General features: G+C 39.9%; 2 protein-coding genes across 11 annotated transcripts in view; one reads left to right on the top strand and one right to left on the bottom strand.

Moving 5' to 3' along the window:
- The window catches only part of SLCO5A1 (solute carrier organic anion transporter family member 5A1), a 60,437-nt gene extending 55,650 nt beyond the window's left edge, over positions 1–4,787 (top strand). For all 4 annotated transcript variants that reach the window (XM_081013346.1, XM_081013348.1, XM_081013349.1 and 1 more), the window contains one exon: positions 72–4,787. In XM_081013346.1, coding sequence (XP_080869472.1) covers positions 72–529 — 458 coding nt within the window. In that variant the 3' untranslated portion in view covers positions 530–4,787. The remainder of the gene's footprint in view (positions 1–71) is intronic.
- A 1,402-nt stretch (positions 4,788–6,189) lies between these two features.
- SULF1 (sulfatase 1) overlaps positions 6,190–19,438 on the bottom strand; it is a 106,119-nt gene continuing 92,870 nt past the window's right edge. For 4 of the 7 annotated variants that reach the window (XM_081013304.1, XM_081013306.1, XM_081013305.1 and 1 more), the window contains 6 exons: positions 18,497–18,591; positions 17,889–17,957; positions 17,255–17,427; positions 14,210–14,352; positions 13,675–13,798; positions 6,190–8,843 (listed from right to left, as the gene is read on the bottom strand). In XM_081013304.1, coding sequence (XP_080869430.1) covers positions 8,050–8,843; positions 13,675–13,798; positions 14,210–14,352; positions 17,255–17,427; positions 17,889–17,957; positions 18,497–18,591 — 1,398 coding nt within the window. In that variant the 3' untranslated portion in view covers positions 6,190–8,049. Of the gene's footprint in view, positions 8,844–11,463; positions 11,498–13,674; positions 13,799–14,209; positions 14,353–17,254; positions 17,428–17,888; positions 17,958–18,496; positions 18,592–19,438 lie in introns of all 7 variants that reach the window. The other 3 variants (XM_081013307.1, XM_081013310.1, XM_081013309.1) reach the window with 3 other exon arrangements.

The following is a 19,438-nucleotide window of genomic DNA, read 5'->3' on the forward strand; positions in this document are numbered from 1 at the left end:
TTATTATGCAATCGTATATTAACTGTTTTAATCTGGGAGTCAATTAATCTTAATCTTCCTGTTTATTTCAGCATACATTCCCACTCCAATTTATTTTGGAGCTGTCATTGACACAACCTGCATGCTGTGGCAACAGGAGTGTGGTGTGCAAGGCTCATGTTGGGAATACGATGTGACGTCGTTTCGTTTCGTCTACTTTGGTCTGGCTGCTGGCCTAAAATGTGTTGGATTCCTGTTCATTTTCCTTGCCTGGTACTCCATTAAATACAAAGAAGAGAAGCAGCAAAGGCAGATGTGGAGGGGCTCATCTATCAACACAGTGAGTGAGGTGGTGGGGAACACCGGAGCTCAGCAAAACTATGCACGGACTAGATCCTGCCCCACTTTTAGCTCTCAAGGCGAACATACTGAAGATGCTGGTCCGTCACTAGGGATGCATTACATAGCGCAGACCTATCCTGGCCCCCTTACAGAAGCAATAAATGCCCCAGATGAAAAGGTTTCAGAAGTACCCACTCCTGAGATATAGAGCCCTTTGGTAACCTCAAATTTGGTTTGTTGGTCAGTTTTTAAGTATGGGGCCTTTGGAAACACCCGTGCCTTCTTTTTCTTAACCTGATCTGCAACAGATAACAAACCAACAAAGCTTAATGCACAGAGCCATGACCTATCTGAGGGCTGGAAACCTCAAAACAACCCAGGTAGCTCTTTCTTCCCTTTTTGGGAAGGGAGTTTTAAAACATGTTTGTAAGTATTTCAGCTGTGTCTGTTAAATCCCCAAGTTCCAGGCAAGTGTTAAAAAAGGCAGAACTCAAGATTGACAGAAATGAATATCCAAAGTTACAAAACAAATAAGGTAATGCATCCACAACTCCTGGACTGGGGAGGAGTAAGTATTTATTTTGACTTCTGTTTCAAAGCACAACTAAAACCAGTCTCAGCTATGCAACTTGGATTGGATAACTTTTTTGTTCTGTGTATCTATTTTCCCTCAAAATTTCTCAAATCATCTGAATTAGAAAAGAGGGCATTTTTGTTATATTTTAAATAAAGAGTACTTGAAACCATAGAACAGTTAAATACACTGGGTATGGTCTGAAATTCTAAGGCATAATAGTTTAAACCTGTTCAATTCATTTAATTCTAGCATGATGATGTAGTATTTTTTAGTTTAGCGCAGAGAATTATAACCACCAGTAATTTTAGTATTAAACCGTAGTAATATTAAAGCGTTTTAAATATGTGCATAAAGAGCAGCTCGGTATTTGTATATTCTTGCAACAAGGAGATAATCTGCCACAGATACTCTTAATACTGCTTTCACCAATTCCACACCCAAGCTATCTTAGAATGAATGGACACACACAAAAAGGATGACCTTTTGGGGTTGTGGCAATTTGAGAAGAATCTCACGTTAATTAAAGCTGTTGGAATTGCACAGTGGTTTGCTTATTTTGTCAAATGAACAGATCGCCATTCACATATCTCATCATGCACTAAGTGTCATTCTGAGTATGTGATAGTGCAATTAAATGCCTGTTTTGCCATGTGGCCTGCTGTAACGCGCACTGAATTCTTTCCAATTCCCCAAGGGTGAATTGTTGGGCAAGTGATGCTTGGCTGTAGGACAGCCAGAGCTGATCTCCCGTTGCTGCAGTATTAGAGGATACATGTGTACATAGGTTCCAAGGTATGGAGAAACAGAGATTCAAAAGCTACATATATAATAGTTGAGTGATTCTTCCATCTTACAGTTGGGTGGTTTTTTGTGTGCCAACCAACCAGAGGTAGTCTAGAGTAGAGCACTGTCACTTGGACAAGATGCTTAATGCTTTCCCATCTTTACTCAAAGATTACACCCTTCAGCTTCTCTCATGCTGTTCTCCCTCTTGTCTTTTCCTGATAGGTGGGACAATAGCTTGGAAGGGCAGTGGATTTCTGAGTGGGCATATAGCAAGAAGGAAGAGTTAAGCAGCTGTGCCTGCTCTTACTCCATTTAACTTGGTTATTTTTTTACTTTATATATTTTTAAACTGTTGATGGAAAAAATCACACAGCTAAGTGTTGTATATAGTTTGATCCCAAGTTCCAGGTTTTCTTGTTTTGTTCGATTTAAATTTATCAAATTTCTTTCGTTATGCATTCGTTTTTGTGGGGCTGTAATTCCCAGATAGTCTATGTAGTATATTCCCAGTGAGATGAAAAAGGCTTCTGAGTGTTCACTGAGATTGTTGTTTATGTCTTGGAAGTACTACAAGACTGTGCTGTGTATTGTATCAAGGTATTTGAAGTCATGAAGGATTGCTGTTGTGATGGTTTTCCTTCTTGCAGTTAAAGAGCTGTACAGGGAATTCTGTGCATGCAGTGGGATGTCGTAATCCCACTTTGCGGATGCAGTTGTCAGAGGTTCTAGGCATTACGAAGAGGAAAGATGAAAAGGACAAATGTTTCAGGCCACATTTCTAGCAGAAGAAAGCAGTAAGGGAAATACTGTGAGAGAAAGTGAGAAGCATGTGAGGTAATGCGCATATAAATGATGCTAGTGGTTGCTATGGCAGTGTGCATATGCAGTGCGGATCTTCAAAACCCAGTTTGCGTTGATGAACATATAACGTGGAAGCATCGTTAGTGCTGGCAATGGATTATCAGAGGCACTGTGGTTCTGAAAAGTTGAGAAGGAGGCACTCATGTTCATGAAGCTGGCGCCTGATTTTGTGGTTTGCAAGGAGCCAAGGTTGCATATGAACTAGCAGTAGCCCTGTATTTCAAGGAAATGTGTTGAAAATGCAGGTTTCAAGTCAAAGGGTAAATTGCCCTTCAGTCAGCATTTTCCAAGTGGTGTGCATGTCTGTGAAGAATCATGCTCAAGAGACCTTCACTGTCACTGTGATTGTTGAAAGCGGTAGCAGGAGGTCTGGTCATACAACTTAATTGCTTACTTGCTTCACATTGCTGTTCTTTTATTGGTCTTCTTTGATGCCACCCCTTTCAGATGTGGAAGAAGGGGGACAACTCTTTTAGGGGAGCAATGTAATACTTCAATTACATTGAATGCCCCCAAACAGTGTTTTAAGTTCTAAATATTTTGATAACATTGTATATAGTGTAAATGGAAGTAGACAGCCATAAATATTAATGTAAATACATGTTTATAGTTGTAGCATTAAGCATATTTATACAAACCTAATATTGCCTCAAAATCTTCAAGTTCTTCTTCTATCTACAATTATCAGTGTTGGTTTTACACCCTTGAAATCTGAAATGTTATCCAAAGTTGCCTCCAATGTACTGCATTAGTCTGAGCTTATTTATTTCAGATCATTGTGTCATTTATGTATTTATAGTGTGTGTTACTACTCTTGTATCCTGCAATACATTGTCATAAAACACAGGGTGTAAGGCCAGGACTTGTTCTAGGAGTGCTGTGACTGAACACTTCCAAAGCTCCCCACCCCCTTTTAGTAGAGAAAATAATGAAAGATGCAACTGGATTACCTTTTGAACTAGATATATACTGCCCTGGTGCTAATGTGATGAAGTAATTCTTTCTCTGGCATGAGAATATTTCATACAAGTTTAAATAGCTGCATGTGCTTGCCTTCTGAAATTCTCATTGTTGTCTACAAAAGTGCACATAATTATTGGTAGGTTGGGCACACACTTCTGCTCCACATGTTGGTTGCTTGCCTGAAGTAGTACAAAATTTAAACCAATATCTTTAGGTACTTTAGGCATGAAGAATGGACTGTTACTCATTCTCTGTTGATCTGAAAATGTAACATTCAGGAAAAGGATAGTAAAGACACTGTGCTTCAGTTTTGCTAAACAGATGTGATAGGCAAGTTTTCAAGGTTTCTGTGGCAGACATAAAACACATATATTGGTCACTTGATATTCCTTCTAAATAGCCCCCACAATCATTTGGTCAGGTTAATACTGAATGAACATGGTGATAGTGTCAGTGGAGACAGTCAAACTATGCCTTTTGGCTTCTGAACTTTATAAAAGGTAGTACTCTGCTGCAGAACAGAGCAGTTAGCAAAGCTGTGCAGTAACCACATATGTTTGAGGCTTACTGGAAATATGTAGTAATTCTACCTGAGAGGAAAATTGCAGGGATTAACTTAACTAGAAATACTTCAAAAATATGCAATTTTCAATTGCTGTTAGCTTTTTAAATACTTGGCTACTTCTCTCTCTTCCAGGCAAAAGGGACATTGCCACTGGTTGTACTTGCATGCAATAGTGTGCTCCTCTCCTCCCCTTGTTTCATTTTTAAATTCTGCAAAGTTTCATTATAAGCTGACTACAAACCATGGATTATGATGCTTTAAACCCAAGATTCCTGGCTTAAACTAAATTGTAATGCTAAATCAAAACTCTTTAAAAATGAAACATGGGGAAGGGGCAATAAGCTTCACTTGGACTCATTGAGACCCATTTCTGTAGTGCTAAACTGTGTTCCTGAAAAGAAATATATGGTATTAATCAAGGGAGCAAGCTAGTTAAAAAGATTATACTGCATAAATGGTTTTTTTTTAATGTGTCCAACGGGAAAGTGTTTAGCTACTGTGCCTGTGGTAACAAAAATGCAATTTGATGGATACAGTAGGTTTCTTTTTAGTGAAGATTTTTACTAAGACGTCCATGGAAAAATAAGAGTTTTCCAAACCTATGTGCAAGTTCCTGTAAAATAAACATTATGGGCAAAATTTGTTGTAAACATCTCTTTGCAAGTGAACCCCTTGGATACTTCAACATTTTGAAATAAAAATGGCTTCTCAGTGTGTTTTGTTCCTGTACATTCTGAACCTTGAATGTGTGGGTTTGTGGATCTCAGTCGCAGGATGGAGCAGTAGGTGGCTAGCTGGTGCCCACTGAGATTGATGGGGCAGATGGGAGGCACAACATGTGGTGAATCACAGGTTCCCTACCCCCTTCTCTAGAATGGCAAAGTCTAAGCATATATAGAACAGTAAGGGGTTAGTGATGAAAATTTCTAGCTATTATAAAGGCTCTATTTTTTGAGGGGCGGGGGAGTTCCTCCTCCAGCCCCTTACCACACGGAATTATGTATAATTAATTGTTGCCAAATGAGTACAGATGCCACTCCCCACCGCATTGCTTTCATCTGCCCATCTAAATTATAGCTATGTGCTCTCATCTAGTGAAGTTGATTGGTGCAGAAGTCTTCTCTGTAACAGGATGTAAATGTTTTTGGGAATCGTGTTTGTTCAGGAACTGATGCATTGCAAAATGTGAAACTCAATTTTAATGAGTCCCCTCCCCCCTTTGCTGAGTGATTAAACTCCACATAAATTTCTGTCATCAGTAGGTGCAATGTGGAACTGTTACCTAAATGACAACAACAACAACAACAACAACAACCTACTAGTTTATAAAATGCAGAGATCTGGGCCACCAGACTTCATTATGCTGGTGGTTTTGACTATTTAAAAATATTAGGAAAGATGCCCACATATTTGCAGAGGCTGTGTGTATATTGCAGCAGAGCAGGCTGTTCAGTAGTGTCACAGTGACATCCAATGGCTGGTAAGGAACAGCAAACAATTTTCTGCCTTCTGAGGCATGTGACACAAGTGTCCTTATTTAGTAGCTGTAAGAGTGAAAATTGAAATAATTGATGTCTTTGTTGCTAGCCTGTCTCACACTACTGAGTTTATTCCAGTCCTAAATAGTGGCAGACTTTTCTGCCACAATCGAAACTAGTTGTTTTTAATTGTTCTATCCAACTAGGATTCTATAGAAGCACTGAACGGTTATTTAAAATGGTTATTTAGAAGTCCCACATAGAATTAACTCAAATCTGCATAAACCTATTATCAAATTTAAAGATTTTGGTCGGCTATGCTAGAATGTAAGACGGAATCCCAATTCTGAACCTACCTTGTCATCAGTAGATGTTTTTAGAGATTTCATAATACTTTAACTAAATTGGCAATCTACAAATTATACTATTACTGTGTAACTATTGCCCATAAACATACAGTAAAAGTGTCCAACTCACAACTGAGCATAGTGAGTGATCTTCACCATTAGCTTACCTCAACACCAATGTAAAGTTTACTTAATACTTTGTCTTCAGTAATTGACGTTTGAAAGTATGGAAACATTCGCTACGTTAGCCTTATGAATCTTTGGTTTCACTCAATTTTTTTTACTATGAAACAGGTACAGGAACTCTTTATTTCAAGAAATATTGCTTCTAGACTTCACCGAAGTCAGAATTGTTCTATAAAAGTATTGCAGAATATATAATTTTTTTTTACAAGAACACAGTTTAAAGTCTAATAATGGACACTCTATATACAAACAGCATCATTCATGCCCATAAATACGTTTGTTCGGTCATTCCGCTCGTGACACACACATGATTAAACACCTAGTTAATGTCAACAACTTTACAGAGCCCATCACAAGCTTTTCCTGAAAATTATTAAAAAGCCTACTGAGCACCAGGAACACGCAATTGTCAATTTTAACCTGTGTTATTTAAAAAAAATAGTTTTTAAACCCTATTTCCATTACCACACATAAAGACATGTACTCTCCTATAGATCAGATAACACAGAAATACCACTTTGCTCTATTTTATAATTCAAATGTTGTGGTTCAAAAGAACCTCTAAAACTGTTTGGCAAAATCAAGCAATGAACTTATACTCAAGAGTTTGTCTGCAGTTACGTACCTTCCACGTCTTCTAAATCTATGTTTACCAATTTTTGCATTCAACTGTTTTGTTCTAAAGCAGTCCAATCCATTAAGTAATGTGGGTCGTATGGGAGATGGTGCTTTTCCGTCTTTTTGAAGTCACTGGAGAAGCCCTTGTCTATTCCACAGGCACCTTGGAGATTTCCTGTGTTTGAGAAGCCTCTGCATTAAGATGTATGGCTATAATCCAGCATTCATATGACTACATAGAGAGAAGGCCTCACAGTTGTGTAGTCTCCCATTGGGATGAGTAAAAATCTGAGTGACTCTCCACTATACACTTCCTAAAAAATGCTTACTGAACATGCTGGTATGAAACACTGCCAATGGCATATTTGTATAGGCACATTTTTGCATACACCAGTCCCCTTCTTTGGATGAGAGTTCAGTTACAAACAGAGGTAGCTGACCCATAGCCTCCAGATTTGGACTTCACCACACAACATCTCTGACCCTTGGCCATGTTGGCTGGGACTGATGAGAGTTGGAGTCCAGTAACATATGACAGACCACAGATTAGCCTCCCCCGTTCTAAACTCTAAAACTTATCTGAGTAGTTTCCGAGCACATCAGAATGAAAATTAATGAAAATTAAGCTTCCTTTCAAGCAAAAGAAATCGAAAATTTGAAAACCTTCATTACTATTAGTTTCCTTATACATTGAAATCTGAAAATATAACACCTTCTCTATTACATCTTTTGTTAGCTGCTTCTTTCTGAGAAAAATTACCATAAAATCAATTTGAGCATAGAGGCTTAAAACCAAACATCGCTTTCTGCTCAATGTTCAGATAATTGGTTTTCATAATCCATGCTGCATATTGCTTTTGCTACCAACCTACTTTATTTTGTTGCAATTACACACTATTTAGCAAAACTAAGAACATGTACCAGATTAATAAAGGCTATGGCACACAAATTATAAAAGTGCAATATAATTTTACTCTTATCAGTATGAAATTTCAGTGGTTAATTAAAAAAAACCATGATTCAGGGAGCTTAAGTGGACAGAAACATTCATTTGTGGTGAGCCATTTGCGGAACAAGAAGACAAATGACTCAAAAGACTAATTTGCAGATGCCTTTATACTGCAGAAAATCAGGGTATCACTGCAATGTGACTTTCTTTTTAACACTGGAACTCTGGCTCCTTCAGTTACACTTTAAGAGTTTGTGTATGTGTATGCTGAGCACATATCATGGTCTCATTTTGCTAAAAAAAGTTAACAGTAGCAAAATTTGGAATGTCAGTTGTCATAACTACTACTATTTGCCAACTAATTAATAAAGAAGAAAGAATGTGTGGTTTACCACAATCTAATCTGAGGAGAGTGGAGATGAGGCACTGCCTTCTACACTTAGACGCTGAGAAGAATTTGGAAAATGTTCCCTTTTTTTCAACGCCCTCTCAGTTTTATGCTCCATGATGAACTGGTGGATTCCCCCTGCATTCATGGGAAGATAGATCTGCTCTTCAAAAATATCCTCTGCAGAGTCACTGTCTTGGGCTGAGTCTTTCTGAAGAATGTTACTGGGTTGTAAGGTGAAGCTATGGCTAGACTCAAGCTCTGTCAAGTCATTCCCACTGAAATCCATTTCAATACGAACTGGTTCTTTGGTCTCCAGCCACGCGTTGGCTTGATAACTATTCCAGTGTGGTAGGTTTGGACTCACGTTTGCAGGAATATCATTGCTTAATTCAGGTTTGCTCTCCTGGCTTAACATAATAGCACTCAAAGCCAGTGTCCCCAAATCTGTAGGCATAATAGGCTGGGCCTCTTGGGCTGTCAACCAACTTGAACCTTCGTCTGATTCAGCAGAGCTCATATCTAGCAAGGCAAATGGTGTGGATGATTCATCCAAGTACCCACTGGCATAAGTAGCCTGAGTCTTTGCTCTTCCATTTTGCTCAGAGTAACTGTTCAGCAGTGCAAAGATTCTATCTACATCCTTCAAGTAATTTGTCCAGTCGTTAGGACTAAGTCTGTAGTCATTTCTGGCTTCATATAAACTTTCATTCACACTGTACAAATCTTCCAGTCCTTGCCAGTTGACATTTTCCATGAAGATTGGCAACTTAGCCTTCCCATCCATGCCATAACTGTCCTCTGCTAAAAGAGAAGAAATGAAACTGTAGTTAGACTAAAGTTCAGTATTGATTGTGTTTGCTATCACTGTCCTGACTCAGTTCAGTAGCTCCTTTTTTTCATAACTGCAGCATGTCGATTGGTTACGGAAAAAGATAAAGATCACACATTTTTTCTTTTAACGAAAGTGTGGGGACACCCACAGTGAAACACCCCATATTTTACTTATAGATGGGGAAAAGGCACTTTGATCCAAGTAGCAATAATTGAGAAAAGGAGTCAAAAGCAGCCCACAATCAAAGCAGGAGTGGTATTCAACTAAGTTCTATGGACAGCAGACCCACTGAAATTAATGAATTTAAGTTAGTTGTGTTTACTATCTTCAATGGGTCTACTCTGAGTAGGACCAGCATTGAATACCATCCAATGTGCTCATATGGGATCAATGAACCTTGCTTGTTTTCCAACTCTATCAATAATAATAAAGTAATGAAGTAAAATACTTATGACAGCATTGTGGTTCCAATAAGATGCTCCATGACCTACTACTGTTACTAAACTGTTGTGCATAGCCACGTTACTGTACATTTTCATCTTTAAAAAGATGGCAATGATGTGGTATCAGAAAGGGGGGGGGGTGCTATAATGCAATATAAGAAAACACTGGTGCTTCTAGTATATCACAAGTAAGCCTGTGGATTTAGACAGTAGAAATATTACTGAGAACACTTCATTGAGGATACCCAGGGAATCAACATACAGATAACAAAAGGGAAACAAATGTTTGTCCTATACAATAATGGCAAAGTCAACTACAGAATTATGAGGGCTCTGCAGCCAATGAGAGGCTACAGAAGAACAAGAGTAAGGTATCCATGCACCAAAGGTCTCTTCTGTTGCCATCTTTTACTCTACCCCAGGTAAATAAACAATTATTCAAGTTTACTGATTCAAAACAAATGTAATAAGGCCCAATGTCTTCCTGAAGTTTTTCTAACAGTCTTGAGTATTCTCAGGGTTCCTCATCTCTGAAGATTCACTCAAGTACATATTACCCAACAGGTCTTCTAGCCAGGCTCTGATTATGTCCAAATCTCCATGGCTTCAACAATGCTACGGTATGAGGTGCTTTCAGACTACATACGTGACAATGCAACTTTTCACTTGGGTTACAGATTCAGGAAATGCAAAAACACATTTTTCGTATCACTTGTGAAAATGCCCTAAGTGTCTGAACATCCTGATCAAGGTCCAAATCTTGAAAGCCAGTACCTACATACTCATAACTTTACAAAATACCAATTCATAAGGGGAGTTAAAAGTCAACAATTATGCAATTGTATGGGATATGACATGCAGAGCTGAAGTATTTTTAATTGCCGTATCAGCTTTGTTGCTGCTGACGATAGCAAGAAGATAAGTGTATTTATAATGAAACATTCTGAAAAGACCAAAATAACAACAACAAAAATGCTTCCATCATTGAAAAATGCATCAGAAATGGGAACCTCAAGAAAGAATGGCAAGTAGAAGCAAAAAGTAATCAAAAGAGATAAAATATTGACCCAATGTATTTGGACCATCTTCATGGAAATTTAGAGAAACAAATATCCAACATTTAGATGTGCTGTTTCTTCTTTTCTAACCCTATGATATCCAAAACTTGTTGGATCAATAAACATCGCTTTTGAATCCCACTTTGCTTTTTCTCTTCTACTTCCAGTTCAGTCATTATAAACAATCAAGATTTGAATGCCATAGATTTTTAAAAAGTGACAAAAGATTTGAATGAACTCCCCTTTGTATAAACCGAATGGCTTGAGGGGGAGCAAGATTGCACCCACTGGTTGTGCCCTTGGTGTCCATGTGTTCAGCATTCATGCACAAGGCTGATGGCAGATGAAATATTCTGGTGGTCACTGACCTCCAGACCACCCTGGGGGTGTCCCCAAGTAAGTGTGCCAGGCAGCAGTGAGGGGTTCCTTTTTACTTTTATATATATATTTATACTCAAGCGCCATATTCTTGGGACAGAAGTGGTGAGTGGCTGTATGCAATTTGCTTAATGGTGTAAAGTGATGCCAGCAACTGCTGCCATTCCTGGCGGCCCCAGCTTTTGCCTGACCGTGCCGACTCTGGGCCTGACACTTATGTATAGGTGAGACTCCTTGTCCCAAGGTTCCTAATTGCATGAAGACGCCTTCTGCAGATATGTCTGCACATGCATGAAATGCCTTCCATACGTTTGCTAAATATGTAGATGTTGTGGGACCAGTGGGTGCAGTCTCATTCCCCCCATGTGCATCAATGAACACGAGCGATGCTATTGTCACATGAAACAACATACAGTACTTCCAGAGAACTATGCCGTGCCTTCCACTCACCCCCAGCCCCCTGTACAAGGATGATGAGTGAATTTCCTAAAGCAGGACTAATGTAAAATGAGCCGCATGAAGTCTCAGTGTGAGCAAAGTTAAATGTACAGTGGAGGATGTAAAAACCAGTGGCCAGGTGCAGAACATCATTAGCGCTTGCATGCAGCAAAAGCTACGCAATGTGCGGGATACAGGCATTAGTCGAAATGGACCAGGTCATGCAATTATTTGGAAAGAAGCTGCTGAGGAGAATAATAAAGTGTGGATACCTGTGTGGATCATAGCTTCCTCCATCTTTATTTCCTGATATAGGAAAATACAAGAGTAACTTTTGTTAGTGTTTAGATTTGGTAAAAATCATTCATAATGTAGCTTTCCATGCACAGCATCTACCTCCTAAAAAGAAATTTATCGTGTTATAATTAGGTAAAGCGACAGTCCAACAAAGATACCTGGTAGGGAGTGTACTAAATAAATCAAAAAATAGAAAAAGTGATAAAATTGTAAGAAAAGGGAAATGTTACATATTATTATTATTATTATTATTTTATTAATTAAATTTTTATATTGCCATTCTTCTGAAGATAAAAGGGCAGTTCACAACAACAAAAATACAAAATGCATAATAAAGCAATAACAAAGCAATAACCCACTCCCACAAACACATTTAAAAGGCCATAGAATTTTAATCAGCCAAAGGCCTGGTTATAGAGAAACGTTCCACAAATGGGAAGCCACCAAAGAAAAAACCCATTCTCACGTTGCCATCCTCCAGACCTCTTGTGGAGGAGGCACACAAAGAAGTGTCTCAGGTGATAATTGCAGAGTCCGGGTGGGTTCATATGGAGAAAGGCAGTCCTTGAGGTATTGCGATCCTGAGCCATTTAATGATTTATACTTCAAAACCAACATTTGGAAAGTAACTGGCAGTCAGTGCAGTCAGGTCAGGATTGGTGCAATATGTTCAAACTGTCTTGCCCCGGTGAGCAACCTAGCTGCTGAATTCTGTACCATCTGAAGTGTCTGAACTGTCTTCAGAGGCAGCCCTGCGTATAATGTGTTGCAATAACCTAACCTAGAGGTTACCAGTGCATAGACGACATAAGCGATCCCTGTCCAGACAGGGGCACAGCTGAGCTGACGGAAGGCATTCTGTGCCACTGAGGCCACCTGAGCCTCAAAGTGACAGCAAAGGATCCAGGAGTACCCCCAAGCTACATACCTGCTCATTCAGAGGGAGTGTAACCCCATTAAGACCAGGCAACCTCTCATCCACCCAGTCTAGAAAACTGCCCACTTAACAGTGCCTTAGTAACTGGACTGAGCATCAGTTGGCTCTCATCCAGTCCACTACTGAGGCAAGACAACGGTCCAGCACATCCATTGCCTTACCTGCAGATGTAAAGGAGAAGTAGAGCTGTGTGTCATTGGGATATTGCTGACAACATACTCCAAAACTCCAGATAACCGCACTCAGCTGTTTCATGTAGATGTTAAACAGCATAGAGGATTAAACTGAACCCTGAGGAACTGCATATTGGTAACAGGAATTATTATTATTTTTGCAAAATTTTAGAGAAAGATTTCCCTGGAACACGGCCCACAACCCCTAATCACTTTACAGGCTTCAGATTACAGAAGAGTAATATAATTCCTTATTTTTCCAGGGAAAATGGAGAGCTAAACACAGGGGACACAGCTATGTACTTTCTCAGTGGGGTTTGATGCCCCTTGGTGGGCCCAATCCCAGGACAAATTCTCATTTGTTCTATTGGCAACCCAATATAAGTATTGGACAAGTAGATATAAAAGCAGATGGTGACCTCAGGCCTTCTCCCAGGCCCAAGGGAATACCTGGTGAAGAGAGGGCTGTAAGATTGGTTTCTACTAATATTTTGAGTGACAACGGAGAAGATGCATAAAATGAACACACACACCCCCTGTAAGGACTCAAAACTTCATGTCCTAATAGAGCAGTTCATTGGTACAGTGAAAAGAAGAATCTGAGCACAAGGCTGCATAGAATAAACCTTTCCAGATGTGTTTTGGAGGGCAAGTGGAGTTATTCAGAGAAGAGGGAGTAAGTTTGCAATGTTCAAAGGCAATGCCTTCTTCATTATTGCTTCACATTTCCCAGGCTGACTCCTTGCATTGAGGGGGCAAGGGAGATGTCAGGCTAACAAAAAGAAGAAATCATGTATACATGCAGCATGGTAAATAATGCAGTTAACTCTGCCTGCTTTTGTAATTATTATGCAGTTTTCCTGTAATATCTGTGTACAGCGAGGTGTCATATATTCTTCAGCTGCAAATCACGTCTAAATGGCTAAACATATTGTAAATACCCCATTCTGATTATGCTTAAAATCATTATTTCTCTAGGTGTTTCACAGACCACTTTAACCATTCCTTGTAGTCATTAAGGGTGCAGGGACAGAAACAACATTAACAACCCAGAGTTAAGCATCATTTGTTATTACCTGTGTCAAGCCCCTTGGGTCTTGGATTGCACTGCTTATAACCTTGACAACTTCGTAGCTCCATTAGCTGTATGTGTAGCTGGTTCAAGGTGCCTCTTTCTACAGTGTGTACTGTATTTGTCAGCTAGACACAGGTGGGAGGGGAAAGGGGGGAAAGAAATGTTATGAGTGTCTGCAACTGCAAAGGGTGCAATACTCAAATGACTGAAGTCTATACGCTTACATGTAAGCCAAGCTTTAGGGAACCACCATAGCTCAGTGGTAAAAGCATGCAGCTTTGCACGCAGCAGGTCCCAGATTCAAACCCCAGCATCTCTAGATAGGGCTGGGAGAGTTTCATTTTCCCATGAAACATCCCAAAGTAATTAACAATAAAAACGATTTTTTAATCCACTACAGATGGAAACTGGGATAAGGATCTCCACTTAAAAGGCTTGCTGAGAATTGAAGGCCTTTAAAGAGGTGCCGAAAAGACAACAAAGATGGAGCTTAAATGAAGCGTAATGGGAGGGGCAGACATTAAACACACATTTACCTGGTAGGGGTCTGTGTTCATGTCAAAATACTCCAGGAATCCTGTAGCAAACTCACAGAAGAGGAAGTTATGTGTTTCATTTAGTGTTCGTAAGCACCAGTAAGTGTTATTGTTTGAGCTTGTACAAGCACAAAACGATCCCACTGTTGGGGAAAGGGGGAAAAAACTTAATCAGTGTTAAGGAAGCAGATATTCAATCCAGGAAAGGCAATTAGCAGTGACCAGAGGAGGAATGACTGCTGGGAGGAGCAGAGAGAGAAGAAAACGCCATGGTACACCTGAAGCAACCCAACCAGACGCCTTCATCTGCCCCAGCTGCAACAAAACACATCGCTCCCGTATTGGTCTCTACAGCCACAGCAGGTGCTGCAACCTTCTAACAGCTTGACTTCAGCCCCAAAGGCGCACTCCTCCATTGTCTCCCGAGACAGATGGATGCCAACAACAAAATTATGCCTAGTGCAAGGTGCATACCATCTCTCTAGATGCAGTCTTTCATGCGTTAAAGGGAAATGGTTTGCGTGTTCAGACCCAGAGACCTCCCCTCTAAATAAACACACATTTGACTCAAATTTTAGTTTTGGTTTTTGGCAGAATTTAGGCCACAACTTTATTGATTACATAAAGTGAGTGGTTGCTCACTGGTTCGACTAGCTCCCTGCACCCTTGCAGGTAGCGCTGACCCAGAGCTCCATCATAGGTCAGCCAAGGGTGAACACCCGAGGTAGGTGGAAAGCCCAGGAACAGACTATGTTCACTCCCCAGATGCTCCCCTGGACTCAGGCACGGGCACAGCCCCCTCTCGGGGGTTGATCAAACCAAGTTGAGTCCCTGGATTCCTTTAACAGAATACCCTTCACATAGGGATGGCGAGACCGTTCCCCCATCCCTATCCGCAACCTTACAAGTTGTGACGATTTACTACACAGCAGGCCAAACCCAAATGGCAACAGCCAATCAGCCAAGTGGGGAAAATTCCTGCCGTGCCCCTGTCCCAACGACAGACAACACACGACGGCATAGCAAGATCAATCGCAAAATGCCCTAAATAGGGAGAGGTGGGCAGGTGTTCAGATGCACGAGCTGAAAGAGGGTCAGGTGCTTAGGTATATATAGGTCCCTCAATCTGTTTAGACTGCTCCCCATTGGCCAGATTAAACCCAGCAACGAGGGACCTACCAATCGGGTGTTGTGGCTGTCCAATATACCCACCCACAACCAGGAGGTCAGTCTCCCAGTCTCACCACAACACGTGCCCTCTTTTAGGGAGGACATGCTTTAGGAAACATGACTGCATCCAGCCCCTGGAAGTGCACACATATAGTGCTGTATTTCAGCACCTCATGTGCCCTGGGTAGGCAATGGTAATTCTGACAGCACTGCTCATCTCTGTGGGAGGCACAGATTCCAAGCATCTCCCACTTAACTTTTAAACTTTGCAGCACCAACCATCTGCTTCATAGGAAGCATCTTTGCACTGCTGCCGCTGCACACAAGATCTCTGGTTCAGGACCATTAATTTTAAATTCATTTTCACAATTTTCTTTAAAAACAACAACAACTGCATTATACAACCATAAATGTAAGTTCTGAAGTTCAAGGTTTGAAAAAATGCTTTTTGCGCAAGAAAAAAGAAGACAGAATGTCTCTGCAGTTTACAGGTGACCCCATCCACATTAAGCATTTCTTAAGAGCCACTGGTTTCAAGGAGAATGGGAGAAACACTATGCTTAAATATCTCCCATTAAAATCAAAGGGACTAAAAAGTGCTTCATTGGATCACATCTTTTAACCCTGAATAAAAAATTGCAGTTAGAAAATATCCCACATTTAAAGTAATTAAAAACCTTATTTCCATGAATTATATCCTCTTTCATAAATATTCAGGATTCTGGAATAAACAATTGCTTAAGTGATCCTGGCACTCCAATAAAAAACTTATTTTAACAATAAGAAATGTTGGCTGTATGTAAGACAGTGAACAACCCAGTTATACACATGTTTACGGTTGATGGTGGGAAGGCAACATTGACACCGATACAAACATTAAATTGTATCCAGTGAAGTCAACCTCTTTAGTGCAAGGACCTATGCCTATGCTATTCCTTTCCCCCAGAAGAGAGATGGGGCAGAACATGGTGAAGTGTGGAGAGAGGAAGTCCCATTGCAGAGCAGGCGGAAGTCTTGTGTTAACAGGATGTTTTTCACTGGATACAGCCCAAAATCTTACTCTTGAATATATACAACCTCAAAGGCAATGCTTTCTTTAGAGGAAATTGCCGCCATAATCTATTGCCCCTGTGAAAGATTTTAGATCAAAGCACACTTAATTTTATGCTTTCAGCTTAAGAATATGGTTTCCATTCTTCACCAGCTGGAGACTTGCCTCGCCTCTTCTTCCTCCACACCCCCAACCTGGTGTTTCTTCTCTTTTTTAATATTGCTCTCTCTTTATCTATACATGTGTGGGAAGACCATGTACTTGAAGACTACGGATACAATTCCATGCACAATTATTTGGGAACAAGCACCACTGTCCTCAGTGGGACTTCTGAGTAAGTTAGCAGAGAATTGGTCTGGCTACACCTAGAACCATTCAGGAGCGATTCTACTGGGCAGGTTCATAATGTGAGAACAAGTCAAATTACGGAACGCAAGCAGGTAAGGTAAACAACTTAAAAGAGGTGTAAGCTATCACCCAGGTGGGCTCAATGAATGATTCAGATGAGACAGAAAGTGGTATCTCCAGGATACCAGAATCCTATAATAACAACCACTATTGTGCATGCTCTGTAGTCCCATAACCTCATCAGAAATTTGAATGTGCCTGTATTCCAATTTCTATTTCATTTTTGGCATTAATTTAAGGAAAAAACCCTTTAAAAATATTAAACTCGTTAAAACCCAGTTTTAAATACAATTTAAATTCAATTCCAGTTGTATTTAAAATAAATAATCCAAAAAACACAAGAGTATATATAAATCTCCCAATGCTGCAAGAGCTCACGCCGACCCCCGAACCCCAGAAATAAAAGTGGTTCTCACAGTTCCAGAATGGTGCTGTCTGCCAATGGTTGTTATCATGCGTAAAACAAGTGAGTCCAGGAAGGCTGCACTCGTCTCCTTTTTTCTGGCGCTTTTTCCCTTTCCTTTCTTTCCTTCTCCTCCGGTTCTCTTTGAAGAGCTGAAGTTTACCATCTACCTCTTGGGCAGCTTCCCTAGTCAGATTCAAGAATATTTCATAAACCAAGGCTTAATCCTAACAGTTTTCATCAAGCACCTACAATAGATTGGAGTTCTCATATAAGCAAATCAACATGCTTAGCAGCTGGAGGGAAGAAGTGGATTGTTTCAGGACTGATTTTAAAGGTCACCTCCCACCTGTGCTTGCTGCCGAAATCCTCTTCCCTGAGCTGTGACTCATATGGCAGAGAGTAATGCTTAAATGTTCTTGCTACATGCACTAATTTACATGCAGATAGCACACACCAGAGTTATTTGTATCAGGGCTGTGCAAAGCGGGATTTTATACATATTACATATCTGTACCATATGGCTAAAAATGACTTTGCACAGGCAATCTTATAGCCAAACAGCCAATGATGTACACAAATATAAATAATATTAACAAACAATAATACATAGCTTCTTATCAATAAAAAAAGAAAGAGGGGCTTACTTGAATGGATGAAGGTGACTTGTCTTAAGCTTTTCTTGACCTTTAACCCCCTTTTCTTTATTGTAATAGCTGTAAGGAAATATTATGACAAAATGAGGCTTCGCTGAAAACCAGCACTTAAAAATGGAAGTGTGGCTATTAGTTTCATTCCTTAAATATTTGTACAGAGATTACCCCACCAGCTTTTAAATAAATATAACTGTTGGTAAAAAATGTTCAAACTCTTTATATCTTTATATATAATGTAAAAGATTTCAGTGTATTCTTTACCCAAAGGCCATGAAACAATCAATTTTAACCTTAACCAAACGAAATACTCAGCTACTATATAGTCCAAAATTTTGCTTCAAAAACTCCAGTAGGTTCACTTATTTAAAATTTATTTCAGAAATGCAAATTACTGTTCTGTGTGGCACTCCATAGAAGAAACATTTCAGGAAGAACTAGATGAAAACAGGCCTGAAGTTTGGCCAAAATGTATGACTGCTGTCTTTATGCTTTATCCCATTTTAACCAGAAAACCAAACCTTGGGAGTTATTATCTGTTCCCCCATATACATTGATTTTCCACCCGGAATTATGCAGATGAGAAAAAGAAATGCCCTTACCTTTTTTTGCTACAGTCACAGTCCTCAGGTTTTCGTCTTTTTAGATGTCCTCTCACTTCTCTTAAATTCTTAATTTTATCTTGGAGAGCCTCAATCTGCAAAGTTAGTTGCAGGTTTAGTAAGAATTTCATTCAATACTTATCAGTGCAGCAAAACATTGCTACTAACAGACACTGAATATTGCCAGTGGTCTTATTACTATTTTACTATTCATCATTTGATAAATCTCACACATTGCATCTACAATGATAGCCGCTTTTTACCACTTGGTGAACTGACACCAAGAAATAATTATTTGTTCAAGTCCACATAGTGATATTATGCAAATATCATAGTGAACTGGGGTTTGGTTTTCTGTGCCCATGTCAGCCTCACACACATTCCTCTCCCCATCCCCTGAAGGAGTCACAAAGCTTGCTGCTGTGTGCAAACCTAGAATTGTGGCTCATCTTAACTGTGGTTTAGAGACACGAGCCAGAATCAGATACCATGGTTTAAAGATAGCTTGTTTCCCTAAAGTAGGAGTCAACATGCTACTTTCCATAATTTGTTGGCTCACTCCTCCCATCAGTCCCAACCAGCATGGCTAATGGTCATGGATGATGGGAGTTGTAATCCAACATCTGGAAGGCATCACACCAGCTATTTCTGCCTTAAAACCATAGTTGAGACTAATCACAGTTTGTCTAGGTTCACATCAACCATGGTTATTTGAAAACAGAAGCAATTGCTTCTGATTTTCTCATGGTTGCCAGCCATGGGGGAAGAGTCTCCTTCTTTGGAGGTCTTTAAGCAGAGGCTCGACAATCATATGTCAGGAGTGCTCTGATGGTGTTTCTTGCTTGGCAGGGGATTGGACTCGATGGCCCTTGTGGTCTCTTCCAACTCTATGATTCTATTCTATGATTCTATGATCTCAGAAGAGGAGGCTCATTCGTGTAA

Source organism: Podarcis pityusensis (genome assembly GCF_964106645.2).
Source record: "Podarcis pityusensis genome assembly, chromosome: 7".
Taxonomy (NCBI): Eukaryota; Metazoa; Chordata; class Lepidosauria; order Squamata; family Lacertidae; genus Podarcis; species Podarcis pityusensis.